This window comes from Hypomesus transpacificus, chromosome 10 (assembly GCF_021917145.1).
Source record: "Hypomesus transpacificus isolate Combined female chromosome 10, fHypTra1, whole genome shotgun sequence".
NCBI classification, from domain to species: Eukaryota; Metazoa; Chordata; class Actinopteri; order Osmeriformes; family Osmeridae; genus Hypomesus; species Hypomesus transpacificus.
Window position 1 is genome coordinate 10681824 of NC_061069.1, and position 23445 is coordinate 10705268.

The following is a 23445-nucleotide window of genomic DNA, read 5'->3' on the forward strand; positions in this document are numbered from 1 at the left end:
TGAATGTGTTTGTCCTTCAACATTGAGACTGACCTCTTATATCCTTTGTGTGACTGAACATGACTAACTCACCCTGGTACTGAATGTCTCTGGCTGAACAGGAGGCAGTGGGAGCTCAATTTCCCACTGCTTCTACACGCGTACGTAGTGGGAATCATTTGGGCTCGCTTCAGCTACACATGAGACTCATGTCACTTCTCATTGAGGCCCTCTGTTTGAAGCCTTGCTGTTGGGAGGCCTTTGGATCTCTCCCCTCCGAGTCTATTGGAGAGAGAGAACAGTTTATCCCTCCAGGAAGGAAACTAATACTGTATTTGATGGTCAATAATGCAGACTGCCATGGCTAAGACTGCTGCCATGGCTATCTTAAAGCTGGGAGGTTTGTCTGGCTCTGATAGAAGTATGCATCTATAATGAGGGTTTGGTACGGTTCTTTTACAAGTAACATTTAGGTGGGGAGTCAAGCCAACACATGCATTATAACTCAATCTGGGATGTGCTGTAATACTAATTATGCATGAGGAAAAGGGGCAATCTGCCTGGGGTTTGGCTCAGAGACGTTGAATGGAAAATGGAGAAGTAAATCCATACAGGATGAGCTAAACCCACAGCCAATAGATCCATGTCAGCCAATCAGGACCTGGATGGTGTGGATAACGCGTTCCTCCAAGTGTGAGTGGCCTGATGAAAAGCCTTGAGCCAGGATCTCATCACTCTTCATTTGCTGTAGAACCAGAACACAGTTCAATAGAACTCCCATCATGCCACAACATGCATGGGTGCAGACGCAAAGGAAGGCTAGAACGCACACGCACACACAAACACACAAAATCGTACACACAAACACACAAAACGCATGCACGTGTGCGCCCACGGTCACGTGCACACGAACAACAGTTCGGAATTCTATCCATTTCTCATCCGTAGACCTGATCTCTCACACAAAACAATTTAGCATGACTGACTTGTGGGATGAGGCTTTTTTCATCAAACATACTGTATAACTTCTAATTAAACTAGCGACGACTAGGACAAGCAAGATGTATAAGCTGGCTGTGTGCATTGGGCCTGACTGGTAGGATCCGTGGTATGAAACAGCATTGATTACCAAAGCTGCAAAATCAATTACATTATGCAAAGTGGATTGGAGATGCCGTGAAATTACATTCTAACACATTTAACTGAACAGTACTGAATGTTCGGGATTGGCCAGTGATAGCTATTTACTGCAAAACACCACTAACAGGCCCACCAGCTATGTCAATTCTGTCGTGTTACTGGAAATAACTGTTAGCTACTGAGGTGAATTATAGTATCATGGGACAAGAATGGCCACAAAAACAATAACTAATGTTGATGAATTTTTACAGAAGGATCTTCTCTGATATTATATATATATATATTTATATGATGATGATGATGATTAAATCACAAGATACTGGCATTCAGTGGATTTCCTACACATTGGTTTTGTTAAGAAACTAAGATTTGCTCTTGGTGCTTTTGCTTCCGATTGAGATCCACGTCTGTTACGAACATTACAGAAATCCTTCTACTCAGGGTAAATACCTGTCTTTCAAGTTAACTGTGGCACGCCCAACTACCTAAGGGGAGGTCCGTTATACCAAAAACACAAGGGAAGCAAACAGTAATGCAAGAACAACATTCATCTTCTTTTATCTCAACATGAGCTCTAAGGACACACTATTACAAACAAAATGTTGATATTTCAGCTGATTGCATGGCCTACTCAGGGCTTCACAGTAAAATCAACTGGAATTGATGTACTAGATGATGTTTCCGCTTGTCTAAATATGAGTTAAGATCATCCTCAGTGCATCTTCCAGCTTGCACAAGGACTTGTACTGAGGACTTGTAAGAATGGTCTGCTACTGGTATTGCTCATAAAATAATGACAATAACAAAAAGATTATTAGTATGCAACGAACACCCACATTACTCCTTGTGGCAAAAAGACAATAATAAGGGATGTGCCTTGATCAGTAATTAAAACAGACTCAAGCCAAGGGAAGATTACAAAGCATCGCATTTACACAGCTCTGAAGGCGTTCTGAACGTGATGAATTTACCATTAAGACGTCCCAGTTGACTTTGTAGATGCTTCTCAAACAAGACTGTAAAAAAAAAAAAAAAAACTTGTGGGAACGATATTTCTGTCACACCCTCATTAAATCACACAGCTAAACTCAGTTCAGGAAATCTCTTCAAAACACATGCTATCTTGAAAAAGAAACTAGATCAACTAGCTTGCGGTTCTCTACAGACTCAGAAACAAAGCCTGATTTATAATCCTCACTTAATGAAGTACACATAAGGCCTAAAGCCTAACATTCCGTTAGCTTGTTAGGAAAGCTCACTCACACTTTGTAAAACACAGTGTTCAGTGCCACCAACACTTGTGTGCTGTCATTGGCGAACAAACACAGCCGTGAATGTTTTGACCAGTGCAACATCATAACTCCTTCAATCCATCAATTATTACATTCTAAGAAAACACACAGTCTGTCTGTAAGGAGTTCATTTCTCATCTGTCATTAAGCCTAAAACAACGTCTCCCTGGTACCAGCTGGAACACACTGGTAGAGTAGGAGGGAGAGGAAAAGAGAAGCAATAAATTCTTCAGTACCCATGCCACCACGAGCCACACCAAGGACAAATCCTCTCTTTGCTCATCTATGTTAACTCAACATCCAGAGGGTGTCAAGACGTACTGCCCTTCAGCCGAAGGACGAGCCACACTTGAACATGACTCTAAATTACCCCCAAGACAGACAGAATCCTGCAACCATATCCTATCCAGCCACCCTTGCCCCCTCACTCCCAATCCCCTGATTTGTATGGACTAACGACAGCAGGGAGATGATGATGACAATGGCAGGCTAGACCGCCATCCGGCGATGAAAACGTCAAAAGGCCCTTTAAGGGGCTGACCTTGGGCACTTGAGCTAAAGGTGGAATTATGCTTGTCCTCAGCTAAGGGTGAAGGGCTGATGAGGCAGATCATGTAAACCAGGATTAGACAGCAGCAGGAGTTGGACTTTTACAGCGTGCAGTGGATGGAGCCTTGTTTTATGTCAGGGTTTTCCATCAGGGCACAGCAGGGAGGCCTCCCTGGCCTTTTAGGGGTTATAATTCAAACTGGCAAAGTCAAATTGAAATTCATACAATTTCTTTTAGACCCTGCTTCTATGGAGATAAACCAGCCTTAAATTATTATTTTGCCGAGCAAACAAATTGTGCCTTACACCGCTGTCTCTGAGGTAAGATATTTAACTGTGTGCGTGAGGGTGCGTGCGTGAGGGTGCGTGCGTGTGCATTTGTTTCCAAACTCAACATGTCAGATCTAGTTCAGTCAAGACACTTGCGTATTAGATTTGAGCATTTATTGATAACCATGACATGGAAATAGGTTTGACTTTGGCAGAGTGGATGATCTAAGGGAAGCGCTCCCTGCTTCCTCGATGCAACATATACATACATGAAATATGATACAGAGAGCAATAGAGATATAATCCTCCTGATGGATAGAACAGACAGACAGCATGGGGGAGAAGGGGATGGTGGAGGGCGGCAGCAGTACAGATCATACAACAACCGGGGGTGAGTGTGTGCGTATCCACGCAGACTTTTACGTAATGCCGCCTTATCGGACGTGGCCCAATGGGCTTGTGCTGGCTAACACAGGTGTGGTGATGAGCAGGTGACCCGTCTGCCATACCTGAACCAGCTTTGCTTATTTGGTGTTACGACACTGTTACGACACTGCAGTCTTTTTCATGTTAATGCCATGCCTTTAAATTCATTTCAATTCATGTTATCCATTTCGCTTGCCCGTATTTTATAGCAGATATCCTACACATTTCAACATTTGTAAATACTGTATGCGGCAGTCTCTTTTCACCCCCTTGTCAGTTCCATTGCCATGTGCCAGCTGGTTATTTATCCTTCAGAAGTGAGATTAGCCTCCCCTTCTGCTTCCACCGACGGAGAAGACCTCCTCAAGTTTGAAGACATCTGCTTGGCGCTCGTGCTAATTGTCTAGCAACTGAGCATGCTGCACACATCCATCACTCCGCCTACCCTGCAGGCGGCCTCCCACGTCCCTGCCACCTCCATACCACCTCCACCCTAGCCACCCCGCGCCCCGGAGCCCCTGACCCGGGGAGGGCTGCCGAGGTGGGGCCCATGGGTGCTGTACAGGAGAACCAGGGCTGTGGAAGATGACCTCACGATTCATCTCATTCCACCACATCTCCCCCACCACTCCACTCTGGCCTCTACTGTTGGTAGGCTTTTTGATTGCCCCCTTTCGGGCTTCTCTCCCCCCTCATCCCTCTTCTCCCCCCCTCTTCCCTCTTCCATCCTTCCGTCCCCTGCCTGTGCTGTGCAGCCGGAGGCTGCTGGGCCCATCAGGAGCACCTTGGCCATGCTTAGCCGTTAGCCCCTGACCCTGGCTGTCATGGAGAACTATGTGCACCAGGAGAGAACGGTAGAAGAAGAGTGGGAGGGGGGGGGGAGCGAGAGAGAGGGAGCAAGAGAGAAAGAGAGACAAAGAGAGAAAGGTATGAAGAAAAAAAAACATGTTTTTCCGGATAAGTGGTAAATGTTCTGTCACCTCTGGGCAAAAAACAAGTTGTCTTGCAGGTGTGGGGGTCAAGTCACCTTCGAATCAGTCAAGCTGGTTTCCTCCTGCTCCTTCCTATCCTCCTCTTTCCCCTCTGACTAAGTGAGTAATGCAGGCAGGGGCTGAGGCTCGAAATAAACATACAGTATGAGGCTTATTTAACCTGCTTATTGTCTGTGTTGATAAAGCATTCTGGCTGAGGTTACATAATGACCTGACAACCGTCTGGGTGCTCGAGAGCACAGCTTTGACAGAGAAGGCAGGTCATCTAATATAAATTGACACAAGTCACCATTCCTTTCAAACAGACTGACCTTTATTTTAATGGAGGGCGTATTAAAATTTGACTGGTATATGTTTCCTCTGCCCTGTAATATCTCCACAGGCAACACCGCAATGTTTCAACATGAACAAAATACCTGCGTTGAAGACCTGTGTTCAGTGATACATTATCTCTGGGCTCACACACTGTCAGTGAGCTTTTCCCTCTGACAATGGCTAATCTCTCCTCAAACCCTAACCCAACCGAGATGTACTCATCAATCACCAGGGCAGGTTATCATGTCCCTCACTCCCTGGAAAATGCAGACTAGTAGAAACTAATGAGCTATGCTAGGCCCTTCATTCCTCTGCAAACAAGACTGATAATGTAATGATGGCTGGGCTAGGCTTGGACTTTCTTGAGGCAAGCACACCTGGGTCATTAAAAATAACCATCATCAATCTTTTAATTAAACTTCTACGCTGACTCCAGTAGGGTGTTTCTACACTTTATTAATGACAATAAGTTGTATTTAAAGAGTCCTGTGTTTCAATATGCTCCATTAAATAATTCTCAACACCCTTCATTGATAAATAGGCCTTGAGAAAGGAATTGGACCATTTATCTGAATTATATGATGATTTGTCTTCCAAGTTGGGATTCAATAAGGAACCTACTTTCCGTCACATCTTCAACCATATAAATACTTTTTGGAAGTCTGCTAAGGAGCTCCCAAAAGACAATGCAAAACAGATTAGCAGTCCACACCAAACCCAGAAGGGGTTCTGATATTTGGAGCATAGGCTACAACATGGATCACCACTCTCTCTTGAGGTCTCATTACTCCCATATAAAGGTCGGGGCTTTCATGAATCCAACCAGGAGATTAAGAGAGATGAATCAAATATCAACATGTTATAACTTTCAGCAACTGCAAACCATTATTCCAAGAAATGGCTGGGCTCTAGTGTGATTTAGGCCTTGCCACATTCTGAACGTTACATCCTGCATGTTGGTCCCATGACGTTGTAGTTATACCAAATAAACATTGTTTTACTAGCTAGGTTTGAATAGATGGTTTGAAGGAAATGCGTAAAACCAGACAGTCGGTTTGTTGTGTAAAAAGTGTCTGCACGGATGCCACTGGGAGAGAAAATGAAGAGTAATGGAGTTTTCATACGGGTGGAAAACTCGGTCATTTAAAGTCGTCTGTCAGGAATTGTAGAAACTGGGTGAATTGTGAAGCAGCGTCCTTGGGAAGGAGGGAGACGTGGTCGATCCGAGTAAAGGAAACAATGGTGGGAGGAATTACTGAAGTGAGACAATGGCGTGAGAGGGGCCATTACTTATCTGGCTTTGTCTCAGTGTGAAAACAACTGCAGGTAAAAAAGATGGATGGCTGACAAGCGCTGGCATTTTGAGAAAGAGGAACTCTATCGTGCAATCTGTGTTCAGTGTTTCACCTGAACACTCGTCGTGAGTTACTGAAGAGTGAATGCTTAGGATAAGTTGTGCAATGAGTGGACGTCCAGTAGCTCTATAACTTCTTCAAACGAAATAGCCAAGTTGCAGTTTGAATGTACCTAGCACCTTTCAAACTTTGGTAAACATAGATAGAGCTTTTGTCCCATTTAAAATCTGCATTAACAACAAAACAAGTATAGTTTTATGACAAATGGGGAGCAGGGAGTCAGATGGCTGAGTGGTGAGGGAGTCGGGCTAGTAATCAGAAGGTTGCCGAATCGATTCCCCGCCGTGCCACATGATGTTGTGTCCTTGGGCAAGGCACTTCACCCTACTTGCCTCGGGGGGAATGTCCCTGTACTTACTGTAAGTCGCTCTGGATAAGAGCGTCTGCTAAATGACTAAATGTAAATGTGTAAATGTAAATCAATGACCTTCCTCCACCTAGGAAGATGATTGGAGCACTCAGAGTGTGCGCAACCAATCGGTTCCTACCTTTGCTGATGTCCTGGTATTCCAGCCACAGCTGCCTCTGGACCTGCTTGTTAGGGTACCAGATGGTGCAGCTCTCTTCGAAGCCGTACACCGCCTCTTGGACAAAGTGATTCCCAAACTCCCTGAGGATGGAGACAAAGTCGTTGCGGAGAGTGGCTCCGTCCAGGGAGTGGATGGCCGAGCTGAAGGCTAGGGGTTGGAGGAGAAGAAGTCATCATCTTACAAACACGGATTGTAGGTGCCAAAGCCGACGAAAGGACATTGGCCGGGTTTCCCAGATTCGTTAAGAAGCTCTTAACGCTAAGAGCTTCTTAGGAACGTTCTAAGAGCGTTCTCGAGCTCTTAAGTGGCTCTTAGGGTTAAGAGCTTCTTAACGAATCTGGGAAACCCGGCCATTATGAGTTTTGTATTTTCTAAATGATTAAGTTTACTGTGGCTTTAAGTTCCGGCTGCAATGAGAGGGTGTGGTTTCCCTCTACACCGGTAAAAGGATGTGGTTGTCTAAGGTTAGCTGTAACGGCGGAGCGTTTTTTTTACTGTAAAAGATAACGTGAAGTTCGTAACTAGTAAGTAAGAAGATTCCGTCTGAGAGAAGCTCGGGGAAATGTCTGAAAATAAAGCACCGATTCAACAAAGAACAAGTCAAGACTAACTGTGCAGTGTTTCCCACACATAGACTAATTTGTGGCGGTGCGCCACAGAATCAACACCGGCCGCCACATATTGCGTTCCGTGAAACATTTTTTTTTATCGCTATTTAGGTTAAACACGCAGCGTATTCGTTCAGCTGCATTTCCTTTCCCCTGCACTCCCTCCGTCTCTCTGTCACTCATGCGTCTTTCTCACATATGCACAGTCACAACGTCAGCACACGTTGGCAACAATGCATACATACGCCGTTCTAGTAAGACCGACAGCTATATCAGCGAGCTTTCAGCATTAGTGCCGTAGCTAAAAGTTGAGGAAAGTTGAGGCTACTTTTCGCTAGGTAGGCCTACCTACTCGAAGGTTCCCCTTCGTTCTTTTGGTGAGAAGTCTCAGGAGCTAGCTACTTACCCGGCGTCCTGGAGCCGACCAGTTAAATAGTTGTTTAGCACTAGCGTGGCTACATGCATAATGCAGAAATGATATAGGCTATTAGTTGTTGTTAATTTTGTGAAGGTGTGAATCATTTAGGGTTAATATTTAATGTAACAAATTATTAACAAATTAACTGTGTAACGAATTATTAACAAAGGAATTATTACGACTCCCCCCCCCCCCCCCCCCCCCCCCCCCCGGTCTGACAGACTGCTGTGCCTACTGCTGACAGGAGTGGATTCGATATAGGATTTGAATTTGCCACTACACGGATACTCTTTAACGACTGCCTCAGTTGTCAGCCAGTGTCCTGTTATTATGATGTAGTAGACCCTCATATTATAATACCCCCGCACTTCGCTCATCTGAAATTGTATTATGAAGAAAACTAACAGGAAAGACATCCACGAGATGATGCTTTGCTATCAGGTGTGAAAATCAGTAACCGCTGCTCCTTATGAAATGTGAAGACCAAAAATGGAAATGGGAAAAATGGAGTGAGGAGCAGAAGAGGAACTTCTGGTGATGAGACTCGAAATGGAATTCTAAAGGCCACAGTCATGTTTTAGAAATGAACTGGTTCTTATTTGAAAAATGCATTAGCGGCGTTCCATCCCACCATTCTAATTGTCCACACAAACGCTATTAGAACAAGAAAAAGTGTCCGAATAGATAAATACATAATAGATCAATTTGCTCATTCAAAATGTAATGTTAGATATTGGATAGCAACAAATAAAAGTGAGTTCAGTCAAGACAATCACTTATTAGATTTGAGCATTTATTGTTACGTGACATGGACATGTAGATTTAACTTTGGCGGAGTGGATGATCTAAGGGAAGCACTCCCTGCCTCCTCAATGCAACACATACATGCATGACATATAAGGGAAGCAATAGAGATATAATCCCCCTGGTGGATAAAACATACAGACCGCATGGGGGAGAAGGGGATGGTGGAGGGCGGCAGCAGCACTGATCATACAACAACCGGGGTGAGTGTGTGCGTATCCGTACATATTTTAAAGACGCCTTATCGGACGTGGCCCAATGTATATGCGCTGCTAACATGGGTGTAGTAGTGGGCGGAGGAAGGAAGGTGGAGTAAGACGTCCCCGATGACTGACGCGCGCTACCCGATTGCCCTGCCTGAAATAGCTTTGCTTTATTTATTTCAAGGGCCTCATGAGAAAAAGGTTTATCCACAAACAATGTCTAAAATGTATGCTACATATATTGATGGCTCAGAATTGGCTTGAAGTGAAAAAGGGCAGAAAATATGAGGTAGGAAGAATTAAATAAAACGTCCAAAAATCAGAATGACACTTAAAAATGAAGAACGCAAAGGCTTCTTAGAGAAGGACCGCATCACTAAATACCTTTCCACAATTTTCTTACTTCCTGATGTTTCCACGGCAGTGCCTGTCAGACAGAATTGGTCTTTCCAGGATACAAAGCCATGGGATGATGACAGCCTATCAGAGCAGAAAGGGGGCCTGTCCTCAACCACAGCTCGTTGATAAAATGGGAGATGCCATCCAGACTTCAAGCTTAGTTCACATGACTGAACATCTCTTTTGCCTACCAAACATGTGCCCCGCTTTGACTTAACTCCTCGCTTTAGAGTGTGTGAGAAGGACTTTAAATAGAGGGTGAGGCATTCCCCTTTAAGGCACAATCATCTCTCCTTCAGGGGCCTGTGCCTAATTGAGTCGAGCGCACTCAATGAACTATATTTATCCGTTAATTGAGTTCAACCCATCATGACCTAACGGAAGTCTTAACGTCCATTATGCTTTTCAGCACAATTTGTATGGCACACCTAAACAAAGTGTCAGGTCTGCTTTAGCTGAAGGGATAGAATGGACCGGTAATTAAGGGATACCTTGAGAGAGAACCCACTGGTTGAGTTTCACGTGGTAGAGAATGGATCTCAGCCTCCAGTTCTGAATGAGAGGATAGCCGGCCACCTCGCTGTAGTTCACCCTCCCTGAAACAGACACAACAAAGCAGCTGTAAGGACCCTGGAGCCAAATAGAAAAAGGTTAAAAACATGCATTGAATAGACAATGGGCTTTATACTGTAGCATGTGCCTGCAAACAAAAACGCAAAGCTTAACATTCAGGTTTAGAATCCTTTCTTTACATGTTTTGTAATACAGCTCCCCATGCAGTAGTTGTAACCAGTCTTATTGAGAGCATCCACCAGCCAGCAAATTGAATATTAATGTTCTGGGAATTCCTTCTCGTACAATGATTGACCAGTCAGTTCATTCAGGATGACAAATCATTGACGGCAGGTAAAAGGCACCGCGAAACCATGTGTAGACGAAAAACACTGGGACATGCCCCATCCATCATTCTATTCCTTTCAACACATGAGCGGTGTTGCTATTTTACCTCTGGTTACAAAGCAAGTAAAGATCGCAATCCTATCACCATATGTAGAGCTGGGCATGCAGATAAATCATCTCATCTCCTATGGCAACTGTCAGCCAGGCTGGGCTGGAGGAGGAATCACACCCATACATCAATTTAACTCAGCCTTCAGGTTCGGCACAACATCTGGAAGCCTCAACACATCCTGTATGCTCTCTGGCTGCTACATTGTTGGTCAGAACAACACATCTGAGAGACAAATGAGAGAGAACTAAAGAGAGAGAAAGAGAGAGAGAGAGAGAGAGAGAGAGAGAGAGAGGGAGAGTGGGAGAGAGAGAAAGGGTGAGAGAAAGAAAGAGGGAGAGAGAGAGTGAAAGAGATAGAGCTAATATGAGATGTCATTGAGTGATGCCAAGGCATTGCAATACACAACTGAGTCAGTATAACAACATTCTGGGCTCCTGTCATAATATATCACACTTCTAAAACAGAGTTACATGTTTAGACTCACCCTGAAGGAGGAACAAGAAGGGGATTTTTTGTAGCCACTCTCAAAATGAAAAAATTGTCATATCATTTCAGAATATATTACAGTCTTTCTTGGTTCCCCTACAAAGAACAAATGGCCTAATCTGACATAATTTATATAAAAGGAAAATCGAGCAATAACTGTTCTTGAGGTAGCATGCTGGTTAATATACTGTGGGGAAGTGTAGCGCAAGTGACACCCTTTTTTACAGCAGCTCTGAAAATGCACCATTTGGCAGACAGAGCTGACATTTCACGAGAACTTGATGAATAAGGTTCTAAATGTGATGTTCATGCAGTGTCCTCACCTTGAACAACATTCATTTATCCATCTTATGGGAAAACGCTCCCTCAACCAATAGAATCTCCCAGTAGAACGCCCAGTGCAGCACTGTGGACGTCCCCTTATAAAATGAATAACAAGCCAAAACATATACAGCCCATATTCTTCTTTTCAAAGGCCTTGTCTCCTTTTACCCCTCGGGTGCTCTGCTCTCATTGTCTGACAGAATGATTAATATGACTGAACTTCGCATCGCAAACACACAAGTTCACAGTTTCAAGTCAGATCTCACAACGAGGCTGTGTGTGTCTGGTGGCGTTACAGCTCCGCAGGGTGACAAAAGACTGAGGACAGTTTGAAAAAGAAGAAGAGCACAATCAAGGAAAAAAGGGGAATCTAAATATTATCCGTGTTTCCGTGTCAGATCTGCAGCGCGCCCTAAGGAGCCTGTAAATCTCTGTCCCCTGGCCACAGTCTTTTATTTAATAATTTTCCGTATTGGGGGTCTTCTCTAAGGAAGATTCATAGTGACAAGCAGAGGTACACGTCATCGGATGCCTCATGGAAACCCAATTAACTACCTGGGACCCCATGTTCCATGTCACTGTTGGATAAGTCGAAGGATGAATGAGAGGAAAGGTGGAACAGAGGAACCGACCTGACAGCCCTTCACTGCTGTATCGGGGAACTAACAGAAATACAGCAGGAGCAGGGACTACTACTCCCAAACATCACTGATAAGAAAAATAAATCCTTTGCCGATGCGAAATGTTGGCTCTTGAAAGACGAACTGGCACTGCTGAGGGAAATGCTTTCCATAATCCAATGGCAAGGATTACGGAGAAGAATTATCATAAATTCCACTCCACCGCTGCCCCATCATCTCTATTCAGTCCACTCCAGTCTGGAAATCGAGACTGATAATGTTCCACTGCCCCCCATCATTATCCATGTGTACCGAGTTGAATTTGTTCTTGTACATGAACACCACCCACTTGCATCATTGAGGTGCTAACCCTGGATATTAACTAGACAAGGGCAAGCACGGGACCACGGGTGGAAGTAACAATGGTGAGAAAGGCAGTGACACATGGCACAGTCAAGTAATTGTCCTCTGCCATAATGTATTTGGGTATACATTGGAATGACTGGTATGTCATTGCTGCCGTGTCAATGAAAAAATACTGTCTGTATATTGTGTCTGAATACTACAAGTTCAAGTTCAAGTCTTTTATTTGTCAGGAACACAGAACAACACAAGGTTAGACTGGGCACTGAAATTCTTAAAACAAGACAACGCAAGCACCTGGCATAACATAACATAAAGTACACAGAACATAATTTACATCTATGCTGAGCTTAAATAAGTGAAACTTCCTAAATATACAGATAGCAATAAATAATCGACTATACTAACCCTAATACAAAAACTTCCTAAAGTACAGATTTTTTTTTTTTCTTTTTTCAATACACATATTTAAGTCACAGTATTATGGAGAGAATTAGTATTCTATATATACTTAGCCAGAGTGATTTACAGTTAAGTACAGGGACATTCCCCTGAGACAAGTACGGTAAAGTGCCTCGCCCAAGGACACAATGTAATTTTCCATGCAATCGAACCGGCAACCTTCAGATTAATAGCCCGATTCCCTAACTGCTCAGCCATCTGACATTCAGAAGTATCCATGGAATACTTCTGAAATACCTGGGATATCTGATGTTTCACTCTACTGTACAAAACAACTGAAGTGTTGATTGAAGATGGACTAAATTAACCAAAAAGGTTGGAAGGCAATGAAGTCCCAAAGAAGAGGTTGACACATAAAAAACACAACAATATGATCTGCAACATCTAAGGAATCCAACTGATTAAGGCCATTCATCAATCAGCATCAAAAAGTCCAATTAGCCAGGCATTTGCTCATATTGAGGAGTTCCAAGGTGACACCCTTTCCATTTCGGCTATGTCTAAGAAAGGGAGCTGTCATTGGTTCTAGAATAGAAACGTGCTCAGATACCTCTGTGCTGCTGTGGTCATGAGACCATATGCTGGAACTTTAATTGAGAGGGACTTAGGGAGAAAGAATCAATGCCACTATGAGTGTAACAACCATCAACCAAACTGGCTTTACTACAGCTAAGGCTTCAGTCCACAAAGGCTTTTCAAAGACTATTACCGACACCAATAACAACAAGCTAAGTTCTAACTAGTCTGTCTGTACACTTTAGGAAGTTTTTTTCCCGGTGTTCTCAGCTTGATTCCTAGCTTATCTCAGAGGAGCCCTGGTTCCTGGAGACTGCAGGTGCTCATCAGGAGGGCAGGCATTGTCAGGGGCAACCCTTAAGGGTCCCACTCTCATGCTGCGACCCCCACTGTATTAATTATCACATCTAATGCTGTCAGTTAATTAATTGACGTTTACCGCAGGAAATGGCTCAAGCAATTCCACACAATTAATCAGTGTCAAAGAATAAATTAAACCCCAAATGTGATTACCATTGAGGGCTGCCTCTAAAATTGAATTTTAATGGAGCTTGCTTTTTACGCTTATGCCTTAAATTAGAGGTCTACTCACAGATGGTGTTCATGTACATGCAAAACTTCTGCCATGAGAATGTGGGACTAATAGCTATTAGGAAAATACAATGCTTCCATATTTTATGGATGATCGATATCAATCCAGGTAATAGGTAAGAACTACATGAAGAGGTTATTTGTGCATGAATAACCCAAATCAGTTTAATTCTGAAATGGAAAGGCATGCTGTAGCATGGGGATGCACAGGCAAGCCTGACTCTGGCAGCACATTAACATAGCAATTATTTTCGTAGCAAGGGAACAAGCTCAGCTTGTTCGGTAAAATGAGTTAACTTTATATGCTAGTCTGTAAATTCAAATTGCCTTGCCAAGTAAACAATTAAGTGTGCAATCAATTTGATAGCACAAGAGGAGAGAAAAAGGACAGTGTTTTGAGAATGTTAAACAAGGATTTCCTTCACTACAGTAAGTGCGATTCGGTTTGGTTTATGTCAGGTCATTGTAAAAGTTAAGACTACAAATGTTCTGAAAATATAAACATGTTATGTAGCTACAAATTAGATGTTTGCTTAATTGGCAATAATCTCATCAAGTCAATATTCCTTAAAAATACATTCTAGAGTAACGGATATTTGAAAACCTGACATGCAAATTAATTTTAGGGTATTATGAGAGAAAATAATGAAAAAAGCTACTAAGAACCTTGTAAAAATGTATAGAACACAACATCCTGCAGAGTGGAGAAAAACACTGAGGTGGATTGACAGTGCAACACTCTTTAGTGCAGTAAGTGAGCTGACAGGAAGTGTTGCAGGGTCACGACCCTCCCAATGGGGAAGTCCAGCAGAAGTGTAAAGCTGCAGGTCAAACCATGAGCTGAGTGGCAGCCAGGTAGAGCACAGAGAAAAGCCAGTGGATATTTACCACGTCAACTAAAAATACAACAAAAACATACAGACAGAAATTCATAAATTAATACAATTATATGATAACTGAAAATTAATAGTTTCAGATTAATAGTTTCATAGAACGGCAGATAAGCAAGATTCACACTTGTAATTGTTGACTTGCCATTACAATCATTCCAAGGTATAAATATTTTATATAAGTCTTATTTCAGTTATTTGTTATACTATAGCAAGACTTTCCATGTTGAGAGGTGACAAAGGAGTGTGGGAGGTGAGGAAGGCAGCAAGTAACACTGTCTCCTTCTGAAGGCATGACCTTCTTGTCTCTATGCTACCTATCAAGAGCTGATAAATTATAGATTATGTGCCATCTCAGTGCTGACACATTTAAACTCGACCAGTGTTTGGTGAGTAGGCACAAACACCCCCAGGGCAGGAGCAGCCCAAGATCACTTCAACATGACAGTACCCAGACAAATTATGACCTTGATAACCAAAATGTTTTTCAGTCCTACAGTGAATATCATAGCATAGCCTAATCAATCAAACATGAATCAGACCTTTTGATGTCTGCCGAAATGTGATGATTTAAAAATGTTTTTAGGTAAATAAAAACTACAGAAGCATAATCAGACCACAAGGTGAATTGTTTGTTGTGACTTCTGGCATTGTGCCATTTGACACAACATAAAGGTTAATACAGAAAATAATATTTAATTTACTACCCAGTACTGAAATGTATTCTCAAAACAGTACAGTAAAACTGTACAGAATATAAGCCAATTCCTACCTGCCATACACAGCATGCACAAACACACAGAATGAAACACCAGGAATCACCAGGTAAGCCAGCAGTAAAACCTTAGTCTGATAGGATCCATTCAGTGGAAAAAAAGACAAATCTTGTCAATATAAACAGACCAAAGCCATTTTCTAAGTTAGGCTAAGGCTGAATTCATATCAGTTTCTTATTGGAATATAGAAACAATTTATCAGATGCTGGTGTGGCAAATCCATGTTTTGAAAATGCCTTAGGGGGGGAGTTGACAACACAAAAACACCTTATCTGGTCAGAGAGTCAACTTAATAAGATTCTGACAACATGGCTGCTTTGTAACATTGTAATCCATTACTGATAGCATTTCAGCAATCTTTAAAGATTGTGCACCCGATGTCTAGCGTTACTATCCTAAGATTTCCATGCAGTTTTTCTGCTTCACAGTTTTATGTCGGGAGATAGCTATCAAGACCAAAAGCAGGTTAAATCTCTGTATTTTCAGAAAGTTTCACACAATAATATACCAACGTCCTGTAGACGAGAGAGCGTAAAGATGAACACAGTTGACTATTTCACATTCGGTGTAAGTTGTCATGTTAGATTTTTCTGATATGACTCTTCACATTCAGACACACACATTCTAGCCCAAGCAACCTGTAAGGACATGACAGCCACTGCCTTTATGTGAGTGGTCCCTGAAGACAAGCATAACTGAAGCCCCAATGCCCTCCCAGTCCCCAACAATAGACCTGAGCGCAGGTCTCTCCTCGTCTGGAGAAGCCAGATAAATTGCTCCATCTCTTCATCTTATGGGAAATCTGCTTAGTGGCAGTGAGGATACCTGCTTTCCAATTAAATCAAGATGTATTTGCCTTTCAAAAGCTTCTCCTCCTTCTCTTCCCCCATTGGAATAATTGATGGAGCCCTCTGGCCTATGATGAATGACTTCCAAACCAAAGATGAATAGGAAGATGAATGCCTTGCCCTGCGAGGGTTGGAGAGCTAGTGCAAGGAGTGCTGACATAGTGACAAATACACTGACCATGGCACCAACCTGCCAAAATCAGCAAGGGAGGGTGGCAAGCACTCAACACACAGGCACCACCTCACAGCTTCCTCTCCTCTGTGTCACATGGACAATTACCTAGGTTGGCAATTAACTGCAGGTGCAGCACATTCATGATTCTGCCGGGAGACAGTCAAAATGGAAAAAAGCCAAAAACATATTGAGGGCATAGTGCACTCTCCTCAGTCAGTTCAATGTGATTTTCTGGGATAAAAAAAAGCAGGTGTGTTGCTGAGTACAAACAGACTTCAATGACGCAGTTTGGTGCAATTAGATTCAACATTGTTTCAGTTATTGATCGTTCCAGTGATTGACCAGTTCCGATTATTGACCACAACAGATGATTGCAATCAATATTCAAAGAGTGGACCAAAGACAAAGATTTTAAAAAGATCAATGATGTGTAAAAAGGTTATGACACAGAAGTGACACTAAAGTGCCACCGATTCACAAGATATCTCAATATCACAGCTCTATTCTTGAATCTGTCTTGGATTACTTACATATTGTAGCAGTGTATTCACCTGTCATTACAAAACATAGAGGACCGAACAACATTTACTCTACTTATAAGCAGTATTATACTGTAGTCATGTTATCAAACATAATTTTCTTTTAATATGCCATGGCCAAACGCAAAAGCTCAACATCGTTTAAAAAAAAAAAAAATGGAGAAAGTGCCGCTTAACATCTGAGGTCTGTGAAAAAAAATGCCTTCAAAAATGTTCGGTTGAAGTGAACCTTAATACTTCAATGTTGTGTTGGTAAGACGTCAGTACCTGTGAGATGTGAATGGAATGTTGAGAGAGACAGCTAACTGAAGCATGAATTATGTGAGGAGCCAAAGATTTTTTTTTTCTCGTAATGAGACTGTTTTACATAGAACCTCTGTATCCTGTCCAAATGGCTGCCATGTGCAGGGCTTGTGGTATGGAGAGCGGCAGACTGAATTCAGATCTAACTACTAATGAAATCTGACAACAGTGGCACAATCCAAATCACCCAATTCCTCATGAAAAATTATTCTGTTCATACCCTCTCCATTTAATTCCAGTTCATTATTTACTTGGATGAACTGGTGGGTAGCATACCCGGTGGGATGTAGATTTAGTCGCTTCAAGGAAAATAAGAAGGTGAGATGTTTGGATGCCGTCACATGTTCTATGATGGCTCTCCCTTGTCCTCTTCCTTTTTCCGAAATGAGGTTAAATGTGCATGAAAGATAACAACATTAGGATTCTAAGAGGTTGATCAAAGTCAGGTCCCAACAGGGTCACAAAGCTTACATCCATTGTTGATAGCCAATGATTGCATTTCACTTGAGTACAATGAAATGGTAAATTACCTTGTATAGTACTGTCCCAGTAATGGTTTGCAACAATGCTTTTATGAACCAGCTCGGCCTACAGATTGTTAGCTCAAGATCCTAACCACGAAAGAGCCCTCTTATCCTCCACTAGTATGGGATAAACAAAACCCATGACAAAACAATGGTTGCCATGGACCACAAAAATAAAAGGTTTGCTTTTAAAATATCTTACTTTAGTAAAACTATGAATAATGTTCACTTTACTTTAAACTTGAAGTAAAAATAATAGTTTATGGTTAGCTAACAAACCTTTATCTTGGTCTGAGACTAGCTAGATGTTTTTTTTATATGTCCTCTTCACTTTGGATAATTACAATATTATAGGGAATGCATACTGTTTGTAAAATAATAAAATGCTGAAAAGAACAGGTGCGGTATTCCACTTCCCAAAATGGAATGTATTTTCAAAATGTGCATTCCGTAGAACTTGAAAAAGGTTTGTACATTTCCAAACGTAGCAAAATCCACCATTCATATGCCATGTGTAAATGTCATACCTGTGAGATATTCTGGGTCAGGCACTGGGTCAGACAGCTCCTCGTGGCACTGAGCCTCGGTTGGCACGGACGCCACCACCATGCCATCTGGGAGCTGCTGCTCGACGCCCCGAGCAAAGTTCTTCTGCCTGGATTAGGGATGAGACAACACCCTATTTAGAGACACCATTACTCACATATCTAACAAGGCCTTATGGAGGAACGGAGGGAGGGAGAAGACCCACTGTCAATCATGAGAACATAACAAAGCGGCGGAAGACTCACAACTCGCACCATAAGGCTGCCCTCTGCTTTCAATGCTAGACGCTTCCGCATACTTACGCTTGTATCAAGAATAGAAAGTACTGCACATCACACACACCATATTCTGGGATTTTACTCCACTTCCCCTTTTGATCTGGTGTACCAATGTATTAACGTTAAGGATTTTCCTGTTAACTTCTCCATATTGTGTGCTTCCTCATTCAGTCATGTAGTGATCATCCCTCTAAAATGTCCAATTGGAATGTCTGAATAGACTTTCAACATAAAAGACAAATGGTACGAATTGGAAAACATAATAGAACATGAGATTACTCCATTCAATAGTCTCCACTTGTTCTTTACCAGACCACATATTCCTTTCTTATTCCTTAAAATATAGTGGGAATTTGGAAAAGCTACTGTACTGTAGTTCCTTCATCAAATTAAAGAGGGTAAATTAATGCAGTCTTCTGAAGAAAAGTCTTGGAGATAAAATAAAATGACTTGTTTTTCAGCCAACAGTGCAGTAGCAGACATCAATTGCGTCACATGATTCAGTAGGTTAGAGTGGCTTACTAACAAAACATAAAAATGCATCTAGTGTAATAGGGCTCATGAAAAGGCAGCAATGTCCCTGTGGAGTGCTCAATGTCCAAGCAATGACTACTGTGGTTTGGATACCATTTGGAGCCTGATTGAGTGGTGAATTATGCCACTATGTGCAATTGTGTGTAAAATGACCTAAAATGGTTCCCTTTGGGAAAGGCACAGTTTAGGATACAACCTGACCTACTGGAATAGGTCAGAGAAAAATGCTCTGAAATAGGATTTCATGTACATTGTCACTGCTTGGCAAGATGATAAAAAGAATTGCACTATTTATTGACAAGATTTACCTCACAAGTTATCTTTGCAGATATTTAGAAAAGTTTAAAACAACGAGTATCTTCAGAATTTATAGAATCACACACGTCTAAATATGCTCAGTTGTTCTCTGAAAATCTTACGTTTGGAGATGTGAATAAAACTGTTAGAAGAAAATGCATGCAAGTGTTTTAGTACATTGATCAGCAGGCAGTGATAATTTGCCATTTGGATAATGCGTAGTGAGATGTTAACTCAATACACGCATCATTTAATCAACACCTGCTACCCCTTTAATGTGTTATTTCAATAGAATTGTGTCTTTTTAAATGCACCAGTGTGTCAATATTGGAAGAAAAAAACGTTTTAAGCCTAGACTATTTGAAATACTATACTTCACATTGGTTATGTTATTGGTTATATTGATTTAGCAACTGGTGAAATGGACTCGAAGTGAAGAATGTACACACTTCTAGAGCACCAGTTAGTTGTTTCCACAGTGTAATATCTTCAATCTGACTTGGACAGACATGTCATATTTTAATTAACTGAGTAGAAAAGTGTTCCCCTATGGGTGGTACAGGGAAACACCCAACCAAGCAGTTTGGGAGTGTAGTCCTAATCATGATCCCAAGCTGCCATAATGAGAACAAAGGGCACTAAAATATTCATTAAAACCTGCTCTGAACATGTTGTGTGAAGAAGTCAGGGAGCAAGGCAATGACTTGGAGCCAAAGGGGGAGAATAATGAGAAAAGGTGGCTTCTTAACTCTCATTATTCTAATGGAGTCGCCCTGAAGAGATCGACCAGTGGGACATAGCATATCTGAGGCTCCAGACAAACGGCAATCTGAGCCGGGATCCTTTTGAGATCCTATCTCACTTCATACACATCGGGCTCTGGGATGGTATAAGCTCTCCTCACCCTCCACAAACATTGTAACAACTTTGGTATGCCTCTAGTCATCAAAAAAACATCAACAAAAAAACTAAATGTAAACTTACAGAAATCGGAAAAATAAATTATGATATGAAGATTGAAATCCAGCCCAGAGGAATCCAGAACTAACTATTTTCCTTGTATTTTTGGGGAAGTTTGAAGAGAGCTTCAGAGCTGACAAGCATGAAAGCAGGCCTTGGGCCCTGTGTGGAGTGAATCAGACACGGCACAGTGGCACAGCCTGAAGCCCGGCCATCCAGTAGACAAGGCCCCCACTGTGTGTACAGTATACAGGCATGCCTCATCTTAGTCCAGCAAACTGTCTGCGGAGAGCCAGCGGGCACCTGCTCACACCACTCCCTCTCTCCTTTGATTTCTCCTGCCAGACTATGTAGTGATGTCACTTTTTTGGGGGAGATACGGTAAATAAAAGATTGCTAGACAATTTGGACTTGGAGAGGACGTTCATGTTTGTCAGGTTTGAAGGTGTGTGTGTGTGTTTGTGCCTATGGGTAAGCATGTGCATGTGCATGTTTGTGTGAGATCATATCTGTGCTAGGCCGATGCAAGATCTCCAGATTGCTTTTTACATGCTTTGTTATCCATGTCTGTGGCGATTGCCTTTTTCTATTATGTCACAGTTAAAGTTGATGGGTTCCTGCTGCTTGATAAACATTATGTTAATGATTACAGTGTATTAGAATGTGATCTCCTTGCCTTTCAGAAGTTAGCTGTCAAAGACTGAGACAGATGCTTTGTGGCACCGCGAAACTATGGGGTGGGACTTTTGAAGTTGAGCCAGTGAAACTCCAACCATGAGACTAGTGTGGGTATGAAACAGAATAATAAAGGTTTATTCCCTTGATTTTTCCCAGGAAAAGATTTTGATGACATCTCTTATGGTGCCTCTCTTTGTAAATCATGCAAGAGCCACACAAGGCCAATTCCTCTCAATAGGTTATCTGTAGATGGATTCAGCATTATTATGGATGGACTGCGTGCCTCCTGCATTTAATTTAAATAGATCCACGATAACGTGACTGGTTTTCTTCTCACAGTATTGTACTGTATATCATTGAGGTTATACAGTATCTAACCTGGAGAGCTGTATTTGGAGTTTAATTTACTGAGACACCGGCAGCAACATCTATTTCCCTGAGTTATCTCTCTAGTGCACTGCATTTATCAACATTTTATTTGTTTTCAAATTAATTGTCACATCCGAGTTGCATTCCCGTTGTAAAGAACCCAAGGTGCACAGCAAGGCTACAATCGTGCATCTCTTTTGTTCACAGCAAATCCAATGTTTCATCTGCTCCAATTAATTCCCATTACACCACACTGGCTCCTGGTCACTTTTAATTCACTCCTTGCCATCTCGTGTAATTAGGGCTTACATTAACCAAAGCTCCCGAAAGAGTCTCTCCCTGCTGCCCCTGTCTGGAGAGCACAGGAGCATTTGCGCTTTTCAAAGTCTGCCTCAAAACTCCTGACTCGCTGGTGGTGGTGCTTTCAAATGAGATCAGAGCATTTGAGATTTAGCTGCTTGATGATATTAACTTTCCTCGTTCGCCTTCCTCCGCCACTCATGTGACGTATTGTAAGTGGATGAACTGCCTCTGGCTACAGGATCCATGCACACCAAAATTAGATTTCAGGACCGGCAGATCATTTTCCTGACCTTCTGACTTCCTGACTGTAGCGGAAAGCACCAAGAGTGGACGATGGTAATTAAACTGCCTTCAAAGCATTCTGCCATCGGACTCCATAAACATCAAAACTGGACTGTGCATCTCCTTAGATCTTAAATAAATCCAAGAAGCCATTTAGAATTTCATAAGTACAATAAGCTCATGATCATGCAGAGCGTGCATGTGAAACGTAACCTTGGGATTTGACATGGGAGTATGACTGTCAGATATGCAGTTGACGGGGAAACCAAGTGCCTTGAAACAGCATGACAAAATTAATGAATTTACCTGAATGTAGCCTTGAGGATCTGTCCTGAGGTAATCTCTTTTGTGTGGTTGTTGTAGCCATAGAACAGGTCGCCAAACACCGTCTGGTTGGCTGGAATGTCAGCAGTCTCTCCACAGTCCAGTCCCTCAGTGCAAGCCTCAGACAAAGGCTGGCACGATCGACCGTCCTGGCCCCGCTTGTAGTCTTCAATACAGCTACGACATCAACCACACAACGAGGCAAGTAATGATTGGGTTCGATGTGTTAGGGAACACAGTGCAGTCAGTGAAATGTGTATTAAACACATTCCAACCTGACTCTCCCTGGAGAGATAGTGCACAGTGTTCCAATAGCCTCACAACATTATGTAAACATTCCTGTACAGTAGCTAACTGTCAGTCTTTTTTTTTCTCTCTAACTGGAAAAACGGTCCACAGGTTACGAAAATTCACTTTTTCCAACCATAGTTTACTGAGATGAAAAAATAAACCTTGCGGCTTTGCGTCTAGAATCAATTCATTGTTATTAATTCTATTCAACAAACACCAAAAAATCCACTTCCCCGAAAAAGCGGAATAATCCAAACCGTCCTCTCAAGACTCTTTCATATTTATGACATTTTGACATCCTAGTGTCTAGTGTGCTCTGTAAAATGTATCAAAGGCTGAGGAGAGGGGGAAAGGAGCTGCTGCGGATTAGAGAGAGCATCTCTCTTCCTGATGACAGTGTTCTACAGGAAACTGTCATGGTACAAGTCTAGATATTGCATGTCTTGTCTCCAGCACTCCGCATGCACACTCCCTTACACTGGTTAGCGTTCCCCTGTCATATTATCATGTTTCATATGACAAAGAATTAACCACATCTCAACACCTGAAGTCAGTCAGACTCTCAAGGAATGACTTCACACAGTGGCAAAGAAAGGTCAAAATATTCTTTTCAGAACTTGATCGCTTTGAGACCAAGACAACTCGCTTTGACTCGCTGATGTGGTGCAGCACTGACATTTAAGACATACTGATGTGTACTGTGTTGTACTGAGGTGAACAATAAGCCATGTGATGGCAAAACGGCATAATTAACATTCTATGCACAAACTGTTAATAGTAATAAAAGTAATCTTAGCTTAGTACGAAAAGGGTC

At 42.2% G+C, this 23445-nt stretch overlaps 1 protein-coding gene across 1 annotated transcript in view; it reads right to left on the reverse strand.

Moving 5' to 3' along the window:
• Positions 1–23445, reverse strand: part of astn1 (astrotactin 1) — a 110970-nt gene that overhangs the window by 35481 nt on the left and 52044 nt on the right. Inside the window, exons 12-15 of the mRNA XM_047027646.1 lie at positions 22323–22517; positions 18297–18424; positions 9832–9936; positions 6867–7055 (exon numbers count right to left, since the gene is read on the reverse strand). Of these exons, the coding sequence (XP_046883602.1) occupies positions 6867–7055; positions 9832–9936; positions 18297–18424; positions 22323–22517 (617 nt within the window). The remainder of the gene's footprint in view (positions 1–6866; positions 7056–9831; positions 9937–18296; positions 18425–22322; positions 22518–23445) is intronic.